This window comes from Pempheris klunzingeri, chromosome 23 (genome assembly GCF_042242105.1).
Source record: "Pempheris klunzingeri isolate RE-2024b chromosome 23, fPemKlu1.hap1, whole genome shotgun sequence".
NCBI lineage: Eukaryota > Metazoa > Chordata > Actinopteri > Acropomatiformes > Pempheridae > Pempheris > Pempheris klunzingeri.
The window spans coordinates 11,086,418-11,109,150 of NC_092034.1; the positions used below are offsets into that span (position 1 = coordinate 11,086,418).

General features: G+C 40.7%; 1 protein-coding gene across 1 annotated transcript in view; it reads right to left on the reverse strand.

Moving 5' to 3' along the window:
* LOC139222981 (collagen alpha-1(XXV) chain) overlaps positions 1 to 22,733 on the reverse strand; it is a 136,249-nt gene that overhangs the window by 15,717 nt on the left and 97,799 nt on the right. Inside the window, exons 8-18 of the mRNA XM_070854901.1 lie at positions 22,421 to 22,492; positions 21,661 to 21,777; positions 20,457 to 20,492; positions 15,129 to 15,155; positions 13,569 to 13,613; positions 11,254 to 11,298; positions 10,332 to 10,358; positions 8,130 to 8,174; positions 2,504 to 2,536; positions 2,000 to 2,035; positions 52 to 96 (exon numbers count right to left, since the gene is read on the reverse strand). Coding sequence (XP_070711002.1) covers positions 52 to 96; positions 2,000 to 2,035; positions 2,504 to 2,536; positions 8,130 to 8,174; positions 10,332 to 10,358; positions 11,254 to 11,298; positions 13,569 to 13,613; positions 15,129 to 15,155; positions 20,457 to 20,492; positions 21,661 to 21,777; positions 22,421 to 22,492 — 528 coding nt within the window. The remainder of the gene's footprint in view (positions 1 to 51; positions 97 to 1,999; positions 2,036 to 2,503; positions 2,537 to 8,129; positions 8,175 to 10,331; positions 10,359 to 11,253; positions 11,299 to 13,568; positions 13,614 to 15,128; positions 15,156 to 20,456; positions 20,493 to 21,660; positions 21,778 to 22,420; positions 22,493 to 22,733) is intronic.

Sequence of the window (22,733 nt, forward strand, 5' to 3'; positions counted from 1 at the left end):
CAGGGACAACACCGGGGGAATGACTGGGGACAAAAACAGCGAAGCATTTACCTTTATCCCTGGGAGTCCAGGCAGCCCTGGAAGTCCTGGCTCTCCCTACACAGGAAGAGTGTCACATGTTACAGCCAAGCCAAGCTAAGCTGAGTCAAGCCTCATTTGTTGGCTCTTCGGGGTTCTATTAAATCTACACTTTATTTTCTATTTGTGTTTTCTCTGGCTATCAAGCGGCTGTAATCCTGAAGAGGGGCCTGCTGTCCATAAGTGTATGCTGACTGTCATTCGCTTGTGGTAAGCGCTAGCAGAGGGTACGGCACATGCACTTTCAAACCAACTCATGCAGCCATGGCTTGACAGCGTGATTAGTGCTTGTTATAACACTCAACCCTTCACAAAGTGCAATGGAGTTGTATTTTTATGATTTTATTGGTCTGGGCAGGTGTGAAAAGTTCTGGTTTCTGGAGGGAAAAACTGTCAGATACTTTGGATTAAAGTTGCAAAAGCTGTTTGAGCGAGCTGCCGTGGCTTCAAGGTCGTTAGGGTTTGGCAGTGCTGGAAGTCGAGAGTTGGCCTATTTCTCTGTTACCAAGGTCAGGTCATTGTCAAGTTGAGGACTCCAGACTCCCATTACATGCAAGTTTTGAGTAACGCGCAGTCATTTGATGCGATCAACTGTGGAAACTGTGGAGGTAAAGTCCCTTGTGACGCCTCTGTGAGACTTTCAAAACAAAATTTCTGACTCTGGATAATTTAATGCTCTATTAAGACCATTGCATTTATGGCATATGAATAGAAATGATTAGCGCCGCACCAGAGTGATCAACTTTAATGGCGTTCTGGGATCAGAGAGAGGGCTGTAAATTTCCATTGTGGCTAATGAAAGCACTATGAAACTGATGAATAAAAGTCTTTCTTGTGGACTACTATTTCACCAACACTTGATTGCCATCCAGTGGTAAATTTAATGGGGAAGAACAACTCATCTGGTGATCGCCATTTTGATGAGAAATACAATTTGTAAGTGTGTCAGCATAAGCAGAATGGCTGTAAAAATGGGAGACAAGATAAAGCAGCCAAAAAATGAGTTAGGCCACCAGTGTTTCCTTTGCAGCACAGCAGGAAGAAAAAGACATTTGCTGAAAGCCCTTCTGTCTGTCTGGAACCAGTTTGTCCACACAGAGAAAAGAGAGGGGAAATTAATGGGGTGCAGCATTTGGGATTAAAAAGTGTAATTAGATGGAGCGCTGGTGCAATCTCGGCAGCAGTCTGGTCAAGAGACAAGTAATGGCTTTTACTTCACAGGAAAATAGCTCCTCTGCTGCTGCATGCTTGATTTTATTAGTTTCTCATCAGCAACTGTTTCCTTAGCAATATTCTTCTGATTTCCTTCGTTGGCTTGGAAAGTGTGTCAAGCTCTAGAATAAAAAGGCGCTGGGAGAGAGAGAGGTCATACCAACAAACACTGCTTAAACAACAAAAACTTATGTGATTGGACTGATGTGAGGCAAAGTAATAGGATGTACAGGTCACAATAGAATGGAGGAAAAACACTGCAAAGATTGAGTGTATCCAGAGTTTGTATGATACCTGGGACCTTGGGACACCGGCTCAACACAAGTATCAAGACAAAGTAAATGTAAAATGAGTCGAAGCACTGTGATGTACCCAAGTTCAAGTTCAAGTGTCTGTTCTGCTGAGCACCCCCCCCCCCCCCCCCCCCCCCCCGTGTACAGCCATCCTTATCAAAAAACATTTTAAGCTGTGAGGTTCAGCTGAGTTTGGAATGCTCTCATCCAAACTATTTTATCCTGAAATGTGTTCAGCTACTGAATGTTTATTTCACTTATCAATTTAGAAACAATTATTAGCATTATCAGACACTTCATTTTGAACAAAGCTATATTTAGTCCATATGATTAAAGCTGCTATAACTATTTCCATATATGCTCCACCATCTATCGACTGTGTCCAAAAATAATGTGTAGCAAAATACATTTCTTACCTTGTGTCCACTTCGTCCAGGCTCTCCTGGTTCGCCCTGTAACACATGCAAAGAGTTTTCCTTTCACGTGCTTCAATTCTCAATTGCACTAGTTATTGTAAATTCATTACTAAGTTTGTGCGTTCTTCGTAAGTTCGCAGAACTCCAAGCTTGTTTCAGTTGATGATAAAGCTAACGTTAGCTTACCTAACTGACGGTATTTGGTCTCTTGGGCTGACATTACTGGCATAATGCTTTGTAATTCAAGGTATATTGAATAAGTTATTTAGGAGATGTTTCATAAAAAAGTTTACATCAGTATGAAACAGAATTTTGTTCAAGTATCAGATCAGATATGTTCACTATATTACCTCAAATAGGTCATACTGTATATTAGCATGCTAAAAATCTTAACTTACGTGACACATAAATATCCATCTAGCAAGTTTGACATTACAAACTGCTGATGCTTAAAAAGGATGAAGAAAAAGACACTGAAAGGCCTGTAGTTAGTTTTGCTCTCACCTTGATGCCTGCTGCAGAGGAGCCGGCATCTCCCTGAGAAAAAGGTTAAAAAATACAACAAATATTAGAAAGAGAACATGGAAACTGTGAAAAGTGACAGAAGTTATTACAAGACTTGACGGGGCTTTGTGTAAGGTCGCAACAGGAACGAACATTGGCGTGCAATTACAGTTCCAAATTATGAAAGAAGCCCATTTTTTACTGAACAATGCAGAACATAATTTTGCAACTGCTGGACAAAATTGAGTGAAAATCCAATTAGAAAGAAGATTGCCTGCTACTCTGAGCAACATTCAGACTGAATGTACCTTGTCGCTGAAGCCTGAGACAGCAACCACGCTGCTGGAAATCATTTCATTGTTTTTACACTGTCAGAGTGCAGCTGAATACTGGCGATGACATGAGGTCTAACTCTATATAGAAGAAGCAGCATAGGAGGTAAGGCGCTTGACAGATATACTGCACTAATGGCAGCCATTTAAATCCTTTTTTCATTACATCTCTTCAGGTAGGGTATTGAACTTGAAGGAGACAGAGCTACTTATATCACATTTTTCCAGCAAAGTCATCCAGAAGCCAGGTCCTTTTCCTATGCACTGCATTAGTGCTGCAGTGTACAGTAAAAACATACATAAAACAAGAGGCCAATAAGCATAATTATGGGCGGTTGGTGGGAAAAGAGAGCCGGGAGTGGGAGACTGGGTCTTTAGCTCTGGTGTGGACTCTGTGGTTTCACTAGACATACGCCTTGCGCTCAGAAGTTGCTGAAGGAATGCCTCTCGCCCTCAGCTTTTTATGGCAGTCATTATGATGCATAGCACACAAGGCATGCTTAATTGCGGCATTTCTTTTTTGCAGACAATAAAATGTGTTACTGTTTACAGCTGGGCTTTGCATGCCGAATGGTGCCTCTACCCCTATCTTAAAAGTTTTCATTCCAAAGTTTATATGCGCGTTTTCTTATATCTTTTATGGAGACTGCAGAAGATCTGAGAGGATTAACTTTTACAGGTAGCTGTGTAAACACGCTCCTCATATTACATTATAGAAAATGAATGAAAGGTTTTCACACGGTGAAGTAAGAATGTTTTTGGTAAAATACTTCAGAAACAACATGGATGTCATGTTGTGGTTGACCTACAAATTATAATAAACCAGGGAACTTTTACAGAGGCCCATTATTCTGACTTTTCTCATGTTTTGATTGAATAAACAAACATCAAAGTGAGAGCTGGTTTACACCTGTTTCTTTTTGGCAGGGATGGGTGCATGAGAATGCCTCACATCTGTACTTAATACAACTTTTAGAATAAAACTTTTACAAAAAAGAAACCAGAAAAAGATCTCACCTTGTTAGCTTCATAATCGACTAAGCATCATTAACATTTCTGCCATCATTAATCTGAGACTATAGGGAGCTAATGTTGTAAAACAGCAGCTGACAGCTGAGTTTGAATCAAAAAGCCACCATGACCTGTGTAAAAACAAGTGTCAGAGGATGCTACACAAGCAATTAACACCTCTCTCCCCTGCTGCTGAACTGATAAACCCCGAAGACGCTTTCTGTCATGACAGACCCAACAGAAGTGACACCAAGCCTGAGGACCAAGTGAGAGTTTTCACAAGCTTCATCCATTCCAAATGAAGTACCACGAGATGGAAAAAGTGGTGGAGTTGGGAGGTGAGCTGAGGTGTGGCACAGAGTGCTGAAATGTCCCAATTGGGCCAATTACCATGGTGAGGCTGCAGCCTGTGATTTAACCACAGAGCAGAGCCGGACGGAGAGCTGTCACCACAGCTCTGCTTCGTTATACGCACCCAGAACTGTCGCTGCATATTGCCATTTAAAGACAACAGCATGAGGATCTCATAATGTGTACTTGGTAAATCAGGCCATTTTCCAGCTGTTTGCCAAGAGAGCGCGAATGAGATGGAGAGGATTAATCAGCGCGCAATGAAGCTGAGACAGACTTGTGACAAATGTAACCATTAAATGTCACCACAGACCTCAAAACATGACTCCTACTTCATATTACAGTCATTAGTAAAGATGACCGAATTTAGCGGCCTCAGCTGAATATCAGCCTCAGTTAGAGTATATGTGAGGGAGCAGGGATTATGATTGGCTCCCAGGGCAGAAAGGCCCTGCCAACAGTTGAAACATGGCCAGTTCACAAGAGCTTGGACCGGATCTTGGGATTGAAAAATTATACCAACCACTGTGCCATGCCGGCCCGAGCCAAGCGCTCACAGCCTGGAAGTTCCCAAAACCAATTCAAGAGTTTACTTTATTTATTCTTTAAAGGAATTTTCCTATCTCTGAGGTCTGACTTTTTCAACAAGGAGAGTCACAGTTAATTTCACAGCTAGTTAAATACTTAGGCAGAATGCATCAGAAGTAAATGAACTAAAGCTTTTAACTGTGGTAATGATTTGTTTTAAATGAGGCTGGAGATGGACATGCAGAGTCTGTTTCTCTTCAGTTGATGATGCATAATGAGAGCAACACAGCGGGTAATGTGTTACATAAATGTATGCTATAAAGAGTGCTGGAAATTAACAACGCACATTTACTCAAATACTGCACTTAAAAACAACTTTAAGTTATGTTTTACTTGCTTCTTTATATTCCACTACGATTATTTGATCACTTGATTTACTAATGACTTTGCCGATCGAGATTGTGCATCCAAAGTATATGATTACCTTAGAACATACGATGCATTATTATAAGTTAAATACCTTGTCGTTGAGCTCCTATTGCAACTGGCTGAGGTTTTATGCATGTGTGTTAGTTTGAGGTAGTTTGATTAAATACTACTTTCGGAAAAAGTTCAATTGTGAGCACATTATAAACTAAACTTAAGTGGTCATAAAGCTCACTAATTAACACGTTATATCTTGTTTGTTCAACTCGTACAAAAAACTCAACTGTAAAATCCAACAATTGTTGCTGTTTTCCGGGGGAGTACGTGCCGGGTTATTTGGCCAACACCAGTTGCCAGGCAACCAGTGGAGACACCAGGAAGTTAAAAGTCCTTGCCAAGGAATAGTTGGGCACATAACCACTCGTAAAATGGTGGATTGTCGTTTTTACTGCTCAGTTTTTGAGCAGATTAAACAAACGAGATATAACCGGTTGCTAAATGAGCTCTGGAGGTGCTGGTAGGGTGGATTTTTCTTACTTTTGGACAGAGCTGACCTTGAGGTTTTCCTGTTTCCAGTCTTTGCACTAAGCTAACTTGCTACTCGGTCTAGCTGTATATTTAGTGTGTGTAGTAAATACAGTATCAATCCTCTCAGCTAACTCTCTGCATGAAAGCGAATGAGCTTGTTTCTCAAAATGTTGAACTACACCTTTAAGTAATTTTGCAATAATTCAAACAATATACAACCAAGTGACAAACGGTGAACTCGGGTACTTTTACATTGTGGTATTACTTATGTAAAGGATGTGAGTACTTTCTCTATCACTAACCATAAATCCACAGAACATCCAGTTAATGAACAGTGTCATACTGTTGATGTTGTGCCATCTACCAAATAAAACCTCATGCTTTTGTCATTCCCCATCCAGAAAGTAACAGATTGTGTCTCTTAGGATGTGAGGCAAAGAGATTTTGCATGTGTGCATGTAAGCTTGTGTCTAAGAGGGAGCGCGCATGTAACGGAGTGTGTATGTTTTGTCATTTAGTCTCTTTCTCTCTCCGCAGATCCCCCGCTGTCAAAACAATCTCCCTTTGTATCAAGCCAAGCCCGGTTCGACCGCTTGCGCTGCCATTTCTCCTCCCCCCTCTGCACTCCCCGAGGGCTCGCTGCTCACCATACCGAAGCTTTCGCTGTCTCACCTCTCACCCCGTGTTACCACATTTTCCCCACAGTGCGTGCTGTGTATTGTTAACTTTGGCATCTTCAGTATAGAAGACTAAAGATGCTCTCTCCTCCCCTGCTCTGCCCCCTGTAGTCTCTGGTTTCCTCTTCCACCAGTGAAACAATAATATCAGGAAAGAGCAACTGATCAGACAAAACTCAGATGACAGGAGGCGTGAGACTTTTTTTGTTTCTGACCGGCAATGAAAAATCCATTAATCATCAGAAATCTATCAATCCTCAGTGTGTGTTGACATATGTTAAACTCATCTGGGTGTATACTGAGTCATATCTCGTTGAAAAACAATTATTCCTGCCATATGTTGTGCACCAGTGTTAAAAACACTCACTTTTACATCCTGACACTGACAATCTGAGGTAAGCCCATCCATACTAATGAAAAAATCCTCACCATCTCCAGGTCTTCAGACCACCTTCTGTCTCGTTTTAATCGCGAAATACTTAAATATGCTTTTGAAGAATGAATGACAGGTGACTGGCTACAGAAGTCTGAATTCCCGTGGTACTCAATTCCACTTTTTTGTTCTTTCTCCTGTAGCCAAAAGCCATTTTTTTCACTTTTACTGCATTAAGGTAGACCAGATCAAAGCAGTGCTCGAGCCGCAAACTTTTATCGCCCTCCGCTTTCTTTTCTGTTCACTCATTTTCCACAGATGATATCCTGCATCTGTTTCCCTCAAACTGTGTCTTTCTTGGCAGCCGTGTTCAGCAGTCTTTTAAAAACCAGAGTACCCATAAAGTGAGAAGTTATCAAAGTTGTTCTCTGCTGAACAGCAATAAATTGGCAGTGACATTTTGAGTACACTGCTTCTCCCCCGATGCTGGTCCATCAGTTATATTTTGTTTTTTTTATACCTAACTCGGTATTTCTAACAAAAAGCAGCAGCTCCAGTGTAATAAAAAAAAATCACAATATTTTGTTCCTGCTGTCTGTTATTAGCAACTGTGTTTTCATTCTTTGGCAACTTTGGGACGAATCTTTATCTTTTCCCAGAAGTGTGAGCAATTTTTGCACGGGCTGATGAGGAGCTGAATCAACGTTTTCAAAGAACCGTTTATTCCACTGTGTGATTGTTTTGTTTCTGAAATGCTTCACGACAGGTTTGAAGGCTAAAGAGGCCCAGATTTCTTCTTGAGGTCGCCCAATACAAATAAGGCTGTGACCTATTTTCGTAAATGCTGCCTTAACAAAATAATAACAGCAAAGGCAGCGTGACAAGTCCTGGTTATGATGCATGCTCTGCCTGTGGACATGATGTCAGAGCACTAACGCAAAACAAAAAAGTCTTTTCAGAAAACAAAAGCGTTTTGGACGGAAACATGAATCTATTACTTTGGCTCTGAACAATCTGTCCAGCAGAGCTCCACTCTGCATTTTGTTGGAGATGGATCCCAAACTTGACAAGCTGTCTTGATGATAAATGGTCCCAAATTAATGCAGGAGCCATCCAACCAGAAAATGTAGTGTTAGCATAGTATAGCAATTAAGTCCACATTAAGCTCAAAGGATGCTTTGAGTGCCAGGGTGATTGCTGTTGTGCAGCATTGACTAAAGCTGATGGCACTTGACCTCAGCGCCTTCTGCTGCTCTCCACAGATCTTCCCTCAGATGGCCAACATTAACTTTTTTTTTTTTTTTTAATGTTTTCCGGCCGCAACCAGACTCGCTTTTTTTCTCTGTGCAAGTTCCAAGACATAAAGAAAGAAAATGAAAAGTAAGGTGGTCTTTCCATACCTTCTCTCCCATTTCACCTTTTGGCCCGTCCTCACCCAGATCGCCCTGCGTCGAAATCACACAGAGGAAATCATCATCATCATCATCAATTCAGTGTACTGACTGTGTCAAAGCTGAAAAAGGGAGAATCTGTTTGTGAATCTAAAATCTGCAGAAATTGACTGTAAACATGTTTGCCAGATTGTTTAAACATGCATAACACACAGAAGGACTTTGACAACTCTTCTTTTGCTGTAAAACAGTGCAATGGGTGTTTGGGGGGGGGCAAGCAGACTGCAGCAGAGATGAAGTACCATTACTGTACATGTGAAAGCCACTTTGGTCACTAACTGAGTCCTCACACATGGTTCAAATTGAGTGATTTCAGGTGACGTAATACACTCTGTGGGGCGTTGTAGAGATCCAAAACTCCTTCTAACTTTCAACTTTACCTCTGAATTAACAACTTTTTCTTTTTTTTAGCTGTGTTAAATTTGCCTGGCTCTTTAGTTGGCAAACCAAACACCACAACAACAGTTTATGTTAACGTATCTGGCTCCCTTAGAAATGAAAAGGTCATAATACCTCGGAGTGAACTTCAATGCTGTCTTTGGCAGGCAGCTGGCCAATGCACTTTTGATAAATCTGCATTATTTTACACCAAGTAAGCGATATCCTAATGGATCATGAATAATATAATGAGTAGCAATTTCATGGATTTGAAATCAGCAGTTAAGGTTTTGTCCCTGTGGAGAATATTAAGAAGGAACTTTGAGAAAATGAGCTAACTAAAAAGGGGAGTACACTTGACATCAAGCGTTCGTCTATTAGAAGTTAAAATGACTAATAGCACAAACTCAGGATTTAAAAACAAACTCATTTTCCTCTTTAGATAACGAACAAAGCCAAAAGCAGCAGTTTAATTGTATTTAATAATCAAATCTGGCTCCTCTTCAATGAAAACTTGCAGTGCTTTAAAGCTGACGGACGCAGAGTGGATCAAAAGGGACTCAACGAGATTGAAAATAGCAATATTGATTTTGCGATATTATTTTGTCTGTTTTGTTTTATGGATGAAAAAATGCTAGGATGAAATTTGAAAGGGTCATAAGCCAAAAGTGTGCAGAAACTGGCTAAATTTGGTGTTGATGGGTCCCGGATGATTTCCCTTTTCAGATCTTTTGAGTTTATTCAGACCTTTTCTTTTATCTGTTAGCATGCCTGTCAATCTTAATCAGAAAAGGTGCATTAACAAAAGGTCTGCACATGTATCACGGGTTCTCAACAGAAGAGTCTGTCTGATTTATACAACAAACAATTGCTAAAGAAAGCAGAATCCATCCTGTCTGACAGCACCCACCTCCTGCACCTACAGTGTCAGACCTTGCGTTCAGCTTTCTGAAACACCCACTGGCCAAAACCAACAGACACAACCGCCCCTTCACACCCTCAGCCATTTCACTGCTGAACTCCAACAGTAAAAGGAGTTACCTGCTTGACCGGCCAACCACACTGGGTAAATATTGCTTTAATTTTAGTAGTACTTCAACTTCTTATTTACTTCCTTCTTCTCTTCTTTTTTGATATTATGTGTTATTACTGTTTTTACTGCTGCACAATCACTCTGCCCTCTGGGGACAAATGAGTGTTCTACTTGACATGAGAAGCGAGCAGTGGTTATTGGGGGACCGACTATGTGGCTGCACAGCCTCATTCAGGTGTGTTAGTGATGGGGAATAGGTCCCTTGATTTTTAAGGAAACTCAGAACAACGACTAAGAACTACCGCCTGAGGGCCGGTTTTGTGGCCGATTAAGAACACTGAGTCATCCCCTCCCTCCCCCAGCCTGTCTCACCCTCTCAGTCAGTGTTCACACCTCCCACCCGCTGCTGTCCAACAACAGCGAATGAGGGCACTATTAGAATTAGGGAATGGAGAGAACCAGGCTGCTTTTCCTCACTGTGGCTATTGTGTGGGCTCAGTCTCTTTGGTCTCCTCCAGGGCTTGGAGTTGGAGAACTTGGGTTCAGTTTTGTGACTCACTGAATCACTGACTCAGTGACGGGCCAAATCCTAGAAGGTAGTCACCTTAGAAAAAAACAAGCTGGACTTGTGAAGTAAAGGCAGAGCTGCCGTCATTTTATCACAACGGCTGTTCTAACACATGGCGGGATGTCAAGACTGATGTGAACAATAATGTTTGGTGATCTGATTCGCACTTTACCTTTTCACCTCGCTCTCCCATTTCACCCTGTTGGGAGAGAAAGCAGAGTATTAAAGACAGAAAAGCTCAGGGAGAGTTGGGTTCAGTTGGGGAATTATTGCAGGGACTGAGGGTCAGATTGTATCTGGGGTTAAATTCATGTTAAATTATGGAAAGTCTCTAGTGTTAAGGCTGTTTTTCCCCCAGACAGACCCTTGAGTATCATCTTTTTGAAGAGTTTTTTAAAGCTTGCAGTCATTACTGAACACTGTCAATCTTAACAAGCCAGATTCCTATTTCACCACAATTTCAATTAATTAAAACTCATACATATCACTATCACATTCATTTACACAAATGGATATCTGAGAAGAAAGTAGCATGTTTCTATTGAAATACAGACAAAAACAAATCATGCATACATGATGTCCACCAAAAATGGATGAAAAGATATACATGTCCAGGATAATATGTAGCGAATGTATCACTAGGTGTCATCCCGCTTATTACACGGCTACTTGCCACAGAAATCAATAACATGAGAGAAAATAATAATTTAAAGATGATTTCACTGATTTAAAAATGATTTTATTACTACCGTTATCAGAACTAATGGCGTTTATACAGAAATATATAAACTGTAGAATTCCATGATTGACCAATCAGAGTTCACAGAGCATTCGCAAAGCCGTGTAATAAATATATGTATGTTTTCTAAAGAAGAATGAAAAACAATATGTATATATAAAGAACATAAAATGAAAAACATGGTTTAAAAAAAAAAACATGATCGAAAATGGCAAAAAAAGTGTCCAAAAGTTAAAAGGGAATGTCTCTTTGATGAGAAAGGATTAAAAAATGTAAATGACTTTGAAACAATAAAAAAAAAATGATCGCATGAATTTACAAGAATAAGAGCACACAGGATGTGTGTGCACCAGACCTTGGCTCCATGGATACCGTCCAGTCCTGGGATGCCAACATCCCCCTATGGACAGCATAACATATTCAGTGTGCTGTCTCAGCAATGTGAAACCGGATTTCAGGAGATACAAAAAGCTTCACATTTTTTCCGTTAAACAGAGATAACCTCTAACCTCTACAGAGGTGAAGGTTGTGTCGTCACTGAACAGGTGTTATGCATTTGTAGGATGATTGATAACGGAGCAGTAGATATGATCGATAGGGTTTTTTTTTACTATATTTGACCCTCCACATGCTAACACTGAACACATTTTTATCAACATATGAAATATTAAAACCACAAACTCTAATCTGAAATCTAAAGAGGATAAACAAGCTGATCAAAAGCTTAATTATCTCTGGTTTGGTTCTGCACATGGGAAAAAGGAAAAGCCACTGAGAAACCAACCTCAGTCCATCTGCTGCCAAAAACATTTAACCTTGTGGCCTTTGCAAACCTACCACATCATTAGCCTCTCAGAAGAGAAGCAGCTATTCCTCAACCCAGAGAGACAACTGCAACCGGATGACGCTGACTAATGTAGCCAGGATGGAAAATAAAGCAATTGATTATTCAAATTAAAATGCATGTCCATGGGCAGTCCAGTACTGACCATACTGTGAGCAAAACTGGGTGATTGTAAGAACTTTGATTTTATTTTAGCAAACAAACGTTGCTTTTTCTTTCTCGGTTTCTTATTGCTTTCATTTTCCTCCCAACGCTTTGTTTTCATGAAGCATTGTGAGAATATCTGTGTGTATGATCCGTGTAAAGGGAGTATCCCCTCAGTAACACGCTAGTAGTGAAACTCTTCATAAATACAGGAATCTTGCATCATCTATCACGGCCACATATGGCAATCATTGCCATAATGATGATGATATATTGCCATAATGATGATGAGCCTGATTAAAAAGTCCTAAACTGGGGCTGATAAGGTTGCATTAGTGATCATCCTCTTTTAGTGCATATCTATATCAGATCAATATGGTCTGCCAGTCAACCTGCCACTGCTGGCAAAGCAGCCTTTAATGCTTTAGACTTCAACTTTCTGCATGAGTGACAGTTACATACCATAACAGATTCTCTTTTATAACTGCACAGCACAGCATTGGAGTTCTATTTCATGGGTGCTGGCAAACCCCACTCCCTACACAAGTATGGAATTAGGCCTTCAGCTTTTGCTGTCTCCAGAGTCAGTATGGCTTTCACTCCAAAATGAAACTTCTTTACTCTGGTTCCTATTACAGCCATGCGTGCCTCTCCGTGTATATCTGTATAAATGCATGCCTGAGATTCAAAAGATGGCGCCTCTCAAATCATCTCCCCATTTATTCCCATCACTTATAGCGTAGTTTGCTCTGGAATAAATACGCTTTTTCAGTTTTCCCTATTGTGAAACACCTGCACTGTGTCTTCATTATTCGGTTTGAGAATGAAATGCAGAAATGAGCTGGGAGTGTGAGCAGATTCGCAGGCAGCTCAAAACTCTTCTTTGTGGTTGAGACTTGAAAATGCAGCCCAGGGGATTTCTCCCAAATAGGATCGCGGTTTGAAATTGTCAGAATGCATGGCAGAACCTTTCTAATATGAAAAAGTGCAGCACATGGCCACAAAGGCTAATGAAAACTGTAAGTATGTGAAAGTGAGTCTTTAGAAGATAAAATACTTTCAGGTGTGGATGGAAGTTAGCTTTATGGACTTGTGTAGTATTTTATGAGGGAAGCTGTGGACCATCCATCCATTATCTATACCATTTATCCTTCAGGGTGGCGGGGGGCTGGAGCCAATCCCAGCTGACTTTGGGCGTGAGGCGGGGAACACCCTGGACTGGACGCCAGTCAATCACAGGGCTGACACATAGAGACAGACACACTCACACCTCCGGGCAATTTAGAGTGACCAATTAACCTAACCTGCCTGGCTCTGGACCATGTTCGGGCTAAATTTAGAGCCTATTTAACTGAAACAATCATTATCAAAATCATGATTTGCTGCATTTTAGAAAAATCTACAACTTCAGACCCTTTTTAATAAAACAAAGTAAAATAACCTCACATTTTTCTTGCAAACCTTTTTATATTAAAATAATTATCTGTCACTCTTTGTCACTTTTTTTCAATGAAAAAAAACCCAACTCAATTCTTAATAAAGAATACTTTACAGAATCTCTCATTTTTCTCAGTAAAAACTAGTATAAACAAATAGTAAGCAGCCAAAAAGCGAAGAATAGAAATTCTAATCACAATTCTAAAATATATTGTCTGCATTTTGCTTTATATGAACAACCTCACCTTCAGTCCATCAGCCCCTGGGATGCCAGGAAGTCCGGGTGAACCCTGAGAAATAAACACAAAGACCTTTAAGTGTCTTTACATTCAGCAATCATAATGTATTCTGCTAACTGTAAGACTGCAGAGTTATGGTTAACAAAGATTCATATGTACATATGACAATGTAATTTGTCTTTCCACTAGACTACTCAATGCCAAAACCATCCATTCGACCAAAGACCCTAAAATTAAAATAAAGTCACATAGTCATGAACAAAACTATATTACATCAAAGGTCGACACAACACACACCAGACGTTGGATCACACAGCCTACAGAAACGCCTCTGAGCTGGTCTGTCTATTGTTCCCCACTTCAGCACACACACCCAGTGTGTGCTGATCCTACAAATCCAGGCCAGAATAAATACTGCATGTCATATTTCAAGAGCTTCTAAGTTATGGAAGGTACAAGCAGAGGGCAAGACTGAGTTTCAAACCGAGAGAAGAGAAAGTAAAGAAAAAAAAGGCTTCGTATATATATTCTTAAGTTTGCATGTACCCCATTAACTTCCTTACAGAGGATGATTCAGACTCCAGGGTTGTACCAAGGGTGTTTTAATGAACTCCTACTCTCGTGCATAGTGGTTTGCTTATGTTGGCCATAATAAAAAAGACTCACAGTTACCATGGTCACAGTTATAGATGTATCAGAGATTGTGACATGAAAAATGGTATAAATACTTGAAGTAATGAAAAACACTTTTCTTATATACCCTACACGTGGCTTGTGATGGAGGACAATGGAGAGTGGGTGATAACTTCAAACATATGATTCACACTCTACTTTTTTATCATGTAATGACCCTAAATCAATCATCAAGGTGATGAAGCTTGGGTAACTGTTGACGTGGCCCCTCTGCTAAACACACTACACTGCAGCAGATCTAATTGAGTAGCCTGGGGGCCTGGCTTATGAGTCATTAACACAGCGGTGTGTCATCATTGACCCCTCCGCACACCCCCTCCTCCGCCGACGGGAGGCCTTGCCGACAGATGACAGCACAGACAGGAAGTGTCTGATTGGGTTACACTGAACAAACACTGGCAGCTACCTGATGGCTGGATATGGCTTACATCTGTTCCCCACATCAGCGCCGCCAGGGACCCAAAGCCTGTATCGCAGCACTTAGCTCCAGGTTCTCTGTTCTGCGTCTCTCTCCGTCTGTCACTCTTTTTCTCTCCCTCCTCATGTTGTTCGAGCCTAAACTCTCCTCTCGTCTATTTACTTGCCCCGATTGTGGCCCTGTATCGCTAATCTCCAAGTAAACATATTCAACACCCGGCATGTTTTTTGTTTTTTTTACTATCAAATCCAAAACATTCTTTTGCTGCTAAAGAAATTCTCTTTTGGTTTACATTAGAATTTAAAAACTGAGGATTATAACAGAGTTGGCTTCAGTCTGAAATGTATTTTTGATGTTATTCAGTAGATAACTAAGTCAGAAAATGTTATTCCATTTAATCTAAAAGAAAAGTAAGAAATGTCGCTGGAACAAGGAATATTTTTTTCTAGACTTACCTTCGGCCCTTCTGGCCCGTCAGGCCCCTACAAATGAGAAGGGAGACAGAGAGTGAGCGGGTGGGAGAGAAAAAGAACAAAAAGAGTCCATGTCAGATTAAATAATATGATTTGCACAGCCAGCACGGTCACAGCAGAGAGACTGGCAAAGCTTGTGGTAAGATTTCATGCAGTGAGCACACACCCTTCAGGCAGAAGAGAATCACAATCAATCCCTTGTTTTATTCTTCGACACAGAAGGAAAATCGACTCACTCTGTGCCTTCTTTTCATTGAGCTTCACCATAAAAATGAATCTCTAATGAGTCCATGAAAAACAAAAACTTTTATGGTTTTATCTTTAATGTTGATCCCCTTCTTTATTCATTTTAACGACTGTTAAAACTTGTCTCGTTTGGCTGTTTTGCATTCTGAGTCTACAGTCCAACACATAGAGAGGTCATTACCTAAATGGGCCAGTAGTTGGAAACCTTTCAAAGCTATTAAGTTAGACAGGGCAAAAAAGGCGCCACATCTCTGACATCCCATAACTGAGATTCAGCTCAGTGATAGATGTGTCTGGGAGGACAGCTTCTATTTTCAACCTGCTGTTTACCACACTGAAACTGGAGGCCATGTTGGATTGACAAACTCCTCCACGAGAATCTGCCTAAAAACAGCAGGACTGCTTTATAGCTAGAGTGAGAGACCAAGGTGAAAGTCAGCTCCTTCCATGCTGGCCTTACTAGACGCTGAACTATTGCAGTACCCACAGCAGTTCATCAACACCTTTGCGCTTGGCTGTTATGACACCTCTCGTTGGCCAAGATTTTTCTCACTGTCGGCTCAGGATTTACAGTAAACGGTGCTGTTTGGCTCATCACTCTCAGTTGGGTCAAAGCCAGACAGACCTTGTGCCCCGCAAGCCCTCTACAACAACAACTTTCCTAGCTTTATTCATGTTGATGCAGTATAATTGGCAAAAGCTAAGATTTGGTCCCCTGATGAGTGTAAAAAGGTTTGTGCGCCTGTATTCAAAAGTAGCCAACGAGGACGCATTCAGGTTGAAATGTTTGACTGTCAGTGCAAATTTTCATGAAGAAGTTTGTTAGTTTGGTAGTGGCCAACTTATGCCTTGTGGCCAAGCACCAACAGCTGCTTGGCTTAGCTAAGAGCACCATAATAATGACCTTTTCTGAGAACAAACTCGATCTTTCCATATCTTATTTTCGTTTTTGTTGTCGAAACAAGCCGATCACCAAGTAACCAAACCTCGAAACTTTCCCATTTACAAAACCAGCCTGTTAAAATCCCTGCAGCAACAAGTTCTCACATTTACAGAAATGGCCCACACAGTTGCAGCTCATTTATAGTGCATTCCATGTGCACTTATAACAAAAACCTCAATGAACAACTTTCATTATTCTAGCCAACCCAAAAAAAAGGTTTTCCTCCTGCTTGCCTTTAAAAGCCTTTGTTAGCTATCCACAGTAGGGCTTGGTAAACATCTTTATGACCCACTAGGTATGTGAGAGCATGTGCCACTCGCCTGAGCGCTAATTAGCTTGGCTACATCTGAGAGCACTCAGGAGCTACTGGCTGAAAAGGAGACTTTTCACAAAGTCAAGAGCCCTTGAGGAAGTCTTCATCCTGGCTCTGTTGTTCTCAGGTTTGTGCCCTGACATAGCTAGAAAATTAAAATTGAGAATAATCCAAACATCTTTGTTAGATTGGAGAATTATATCAGCTAAAAGTATTCATCAGGATAGCACATGTTCAGCCTATCGCACCTGAACTGCCTCATTTAACATTGATACAGGAAAAGAATCCACAAACGTGCAATGTCAACAGGATGCTAATTGAAGTTGAGCATCTGAGCACAAATACAAAGCACTGAATGTTTGGGGCTTTCATTCATGTCTCGGAAATAAAAAACAAAGAAGCAATTGCCAGGTCTATTCCCACACTAAGTCTGCAGTCGAACCCTCAGCCACTTGACGAACTTCCAGAGTGTGCATTTCTCCTTCAGCATTCACAGGAGAAACATTTCGGCCGATCAAAGCACAGAAAAGCTACATGTTGGAGCTTTGGAGGGCATGTTAAGAGCTTCTCAAAGTTTCAGTTTCACTTATAAGATGTTTAAAAAAAGCTATGCAACATAACTCTTCTATTTACATTAAATTACAGTGTTTTCAGCTTTAAAGGAAAATTATTTTATGGACAACCTGGGTCTTATTGTCTTAAGCTTGGCCAGTGTAGCTACAGGTTAGCATAACATTGTGCTCACCACCACCACTGCAGAAACTATGGACATGTGTGCTTTATTTAAACCATGCACATGACTTTTCTTTTTGTAAGACCTTTCAATCACACTAGCTTTACTGCTACTACTGGTGTAAACAAAACAGCCGCTAGCAAGAAAATGCCACATGTAGGCCACCCAGACAAACCAAAAATTTAACTGAGAAGTTATAACATTTAAGGTTAATTCAATTTTAGTCCTCACCTTTATCCATACTGTTAATTAACCGTATTTGATTGGTTTAAGATTGGACTGTGTGAAAATCTTGTGACTGTATTCCCTTTGCTCTCACTGGACCCTGGTTTCCAGTCGAGTGTGTGTCCATTTTACCCACAATGACATTGTTGATTACAGTATTATGCTGAACTAAATTCCAGATTACTGCTCTGTCTGTAGGTATACTGCCTAAATCTATGACTATAAGACCCTGGTTGTAAAAGAAAAGAGATTTTTCCTTGAAGAACAAACAGAAATGCTCCATAGGAAAAAGCTTCTTGCCTATTGATGTCGACATTCGCCACAACATTGTTTGAGTCCACCGAGCATGTCCTGCGCCATTTACTCACATCTTTGCTCCTCATGTTTGGCTTCACATTAAAAGGAAACTTAGTCAAGGACACCAAAATATTATAGGTATGTCCTCATTATACAGACATATTAAATAAATTAGATCCCTACATGCATGCTTGTTATGTATATTTTAAAAATGTCTAAGGTGAGTCACGGGTGCATTGTGGGTAGTTAGGAACGATCAGAATGTAAAAAGGGGAGCAGCGAACTTCTGCAACATTATTGAAAATAACACCAAAAAGCAGATGGAGGAGGTTTTTTTCGGTTACGGATGGAACGCCGCACACAATGCATCACTGGTTTTCCATATTTAGTCTTTTTGAAGCAAAATCAAGCCCCAAATGAAAACTGTGTGTTCTGCAAGCCACCTTTATAAAGCTGAAGACCCCCTTAATTTCCCCCAGAGAGACCTTATGGCACTGATGATTTTGAATTGAGTCCTGAAAATATTTCCTTTTTCTTCTTCTGCTTCTTCTTCCTCCCCACCTCCCCCCTCCTCTCCCTCCTCCTTGTTGCTCCACAAGAGCTTAATCCTTCTAACCAGCACCATATGTCCGGGAAGGCTGCTGGAAAACTCTGGAATCTACTTTTGCCTCTTTAACAATAGAATCTACATGAAAAACGCTGAGCTTTGTCAAGTGGGCGCTAGCTCCTGGAGCACCGTGAAAGAAGCAAAAGTTGGTTGAGGACCGACCCCGAAATCCCTACCATGACTTGTGCAGATCTAACAGTGCCAATCAAAGATTATCCTTTCTGCCTGTTGCACAAAGTGGAGCCTATCGGTCTGCTTGCTTATGCACATCTAATTCATATTGATTTTCAAAGGCCACTCAAGGTTGTGGACTGGTACTGTGTTTCTGGGTGGATACTTTCTAGTATTCCCTCTCCAGAGGTTTAACAGCCCAAAGGATCATTTACAGAAAGGTTGTTCTCTAATCCATTATCTTATCTTTCCTTTTTTTATTCAAAGAGCAACAAACAAACTGTTGTGTTCTGGGAACAGAAGCTCTGAAATGGCAACTTCACTGTGTTTGAGCGGTCATGTCACATCTTTTTACAACCTCTGAGACATGCTCATCCCACGCTGCTTTATGGGGGGGGATTGATTTCCAAATGATGACATTATTCCTTGTTAAAAGTACATTAGTGTCACGCTGTGTATGTACTTGTGAAATAGTATTCCTCGTTTTACGAATTACACTGTGCGGCACTTATTTTTTATTCCTAAACTCTGTACGCGGGGCCTCAAAGCTCATTTAGAATCATCTTTTCATCTTTTGGAGAAATACTCCAGCTGCTGTCATGAGCGGTTGGAGACTAATGGGAGCACACCTGGGACCACTGGGAAATCTATTGCAAATTACATATCATGGCACTATGCATTTTGAAACAAAACGGCGCTGCTTACATAGCTATGAGCACAAGGTTGGATAATGGGTGAAACATATAATTAAAGCCAACAGAAGCTGAAAACATCTGCATCATAAAAGCAGACATGTAGCGTGTCAAGTGACCTAAAAATGATTAGCAATTTTAACTAAATTGCTCTTACTCTCTAGTTAATGTGTCTCTCTCGCCACCTTTTATTTTCTCTGTCCATTTCTTTCAACTTTTTCCACGCTCTGGAAAAGTCCGAGGAGATGGAATCAGAGATGAAAGCGCGTGATAGCACCTCCTCTGTCAGCTTCACTTAGTCTCCCTTGAACTCGTGAAAACTGACATCACCAAGCGTTTTCGCATGTCACGTTTTCCGTCCTTGCTTTTTCTGGAATTTGGCTTGACCTGTTCAATGTAGCTTTTATGAGGAAACTTTAATCAAATGCTTTATTTGCTGAATACCACAAGTGGTATCCAGTTGCCGTTAACTGGAACAGCTTATCCTTACTGTATAAGGGGATTTTGTGAGAGAAAACAAAAGTTTTTGCAGGGTATCATAAAGTGTGTAATATTCATCATAGTACCCATAAACCACCTTATGAACATCTCATAAATGTACATTTAAAAAAACATCCCATGTAAGAATATCCCTACATGATTGCTTTATTAGTCAAAAACACAATTTAAAATGAATTAAATCTTTTTAAGAGCAAAGTTACGACTCGCATATATACTACATAGACAAGAAACATTTTTATTAAATAAGAACACTGCTTTCGTAATTTTATATAACAAAGGCAGTCAGTGAAGGCTATTACAACAGCAGAGAAATATATTTAAATGAATTAGACTAGCTGCCTGTGTGCCAAGCTAAGCTAACAAGTTGCTAATGGTGGCTTCGTATTGGCCTGATAGATACGGGAGTGGTATTGATCTTCTCATCTTACTCTCAGCAAAGATGAACATGTACATTTCCCAAAATGTTATACTATTCCTTTAAACAATGCTAAATGCAGTGATGCTAAACTGCTGATGTATCATCGAAGTTCAGCTACAGATCATGATCAAAATGCAATTGCGAAAAGAAACGTTTGTGCTTACCATGGATCCTGTGTCTCCAGGCTGCCCTGGATCACCCTGTAGCAAAGACAAAACAGCCAGTTAATGGAAGAGCATAGAGCATTTGTCTTTCTTTAAACATTAAGAACACATTAGGTTTTAAAATGATTATGAACACCATTCTGACCACAAGAAGTCAAATATTCTGGTGAAAAAATACATGATTGTTGAATTCCCCATTTCTTTTAGTTTTTGGCCACTATGGTGCATAGAGACGAGGTTGCCAAGTAGAGCTCAACATTGTTCTGCTTGTATACCGAGTTGGCTGCAAGGCATTTATCATGCTGTGGCACCTGTACCCTTCGCTGTTTCTGTCCAAAAACCTTGTTCTAGTCTCTGCTTTCAGTTCAGGCCTGGCTCTTGGATGTTCCTGCAGTTCTCAGCGTATAAAAGACACACATATGCCACGTCCAGATTTCTATGCCAAGGCCATGCTTGAACATTATTACATTTTTGCCTCTTTGTGACATTTAAAGGACAATTTTTGCCACCCTCCTTCTGAGAGATCCACGGCAGAAGAAATAATTCATGGGAGAAGTAAAGCAGCAGAAGTTTAATTTCTTGGGAAAATGCGACAACTATAGCAACTGCAACTGGAAGAAATAGAAACAATATCATCAGAAAACTTGGAAAGAAGCAGATAAACAACACTTAATATTTTTTCACTCCCGCTGTGAATCCTGCCAAGACAATAAAGATCAGCTGGAGCCCTCCGAAGGTTTTATGGTAGAACATAATTGACAAGGCCTTTTCTGTTTCTTCTTTCCCTCACAGGCAGAGTTCACATAAATTAGTGTGATGCCAGTGACAGGCTTAAAGACATGGAAAATGTTATGTTATAATGAAAAACAACCAAGTAAACGTAAATCCATACAGTGAAGCATTCTCTTGGGAGCATATTCGTGTTTAGCTAAAGACGTTAGGGCAATGAACTGCAACGTAGCTTGTCTAGTCTTCATTAGAAAGGTTCTCACTGGATAAACCCTCTTGGCACTGAGTAAAAGTCAAACTGAATATGAATACAAAAAGAGCCACACTTGTGTTACTCTTAATAGAAACAATGCAGTGTTTTTTAAAGGAAAAATTCACAGAATTTTACTGATCCATTGCCATTACCATTGCAAAAGAAAATCTATGCTCAGTTTAATCACACTTCCTCTGATGACAGATGAAAATCAATACTCACGGGTAGACCAGGTACACCTCTGGGTCCATCTTTCCCTGTGTCCCCTGGAGGCCCCCTTGGCCCAGGAGGGCCCGGTGGCCCTGGAGGCCCAGGTGGTCCTGCTTGCCCTTGATCTCCCTGTGTGGCAAAATAACACATTTAAAACATTATTACTCTGTGATAATGCTGGATCCACGAAGACTGGAGCCACTGCAGTTAAATGATAATGAAGAGAGTAATAGAATGACCTTGTGGGTGGCTATGGGCTGCCTCCATTCATAACATGGAGGATAGTTTGCATTGCGGGTCTTATGGCTAAAGGTAGCGTACAGAAAATGGATTTTGGAGATTTATAGCTGACATAGTAATTCCCAGATGCATGTACTCCTAAATGGACTAAATTAGTTCAATGGGGTTTTTGCATTTGGCACTAACTGAAAGAAAAGTATGTCTACAATAATCAGGGTGAAAATATACTGAAAGTGTGTGGTCCATTATTATACTGGATTATAAGAAATTCTAAGAAAAAATTCAGCAATCTATCTTGCAGGGAAAGTGCATTAAGTAGTGCCAGGACAGTTATTCATTTTACCTTTAATAATCCCTTGTTTTATGAAAAGAAATTTCCATGTTTCCCTTTAACAGTAACAGAAGGAGTAAAAGAATACTTATGACAGGTCTGTCTGAAGGCTTGCATGCAAACTGCAGAATGCCCAGCGACAAGTGATTCGGTGAGACTTGGCAGGATGGACAGAGAGACGAGTGAGGACACAGCCACTACCTTAATGAGCCGCCGCTTTATGAGCTGCTGGTCAGCGGAAAGAAAGCCATGATTGATCTTAGGGAAGACCATCTGAGCAGGTGTGTGAGGTCAAGAGGTCGTAGGTCAGAGGTGAGAGAAGGTTGAAGAAGGATGAGGTCCCAGAAGAAGAAGAAGGAGGAAGGCAAATGCAAAAAGAAACAGATTTTGTTAGAAAGGCCTATGTTCATGAACCCCAGTCCAGCGCCTTCACAGATGGGGGGAGAAATCCACACTTTTCCAGCACAGAGGTGGTTTGCTTCGGAAGTCTGGTTTTTTTTTTTTGGAGCCAGGG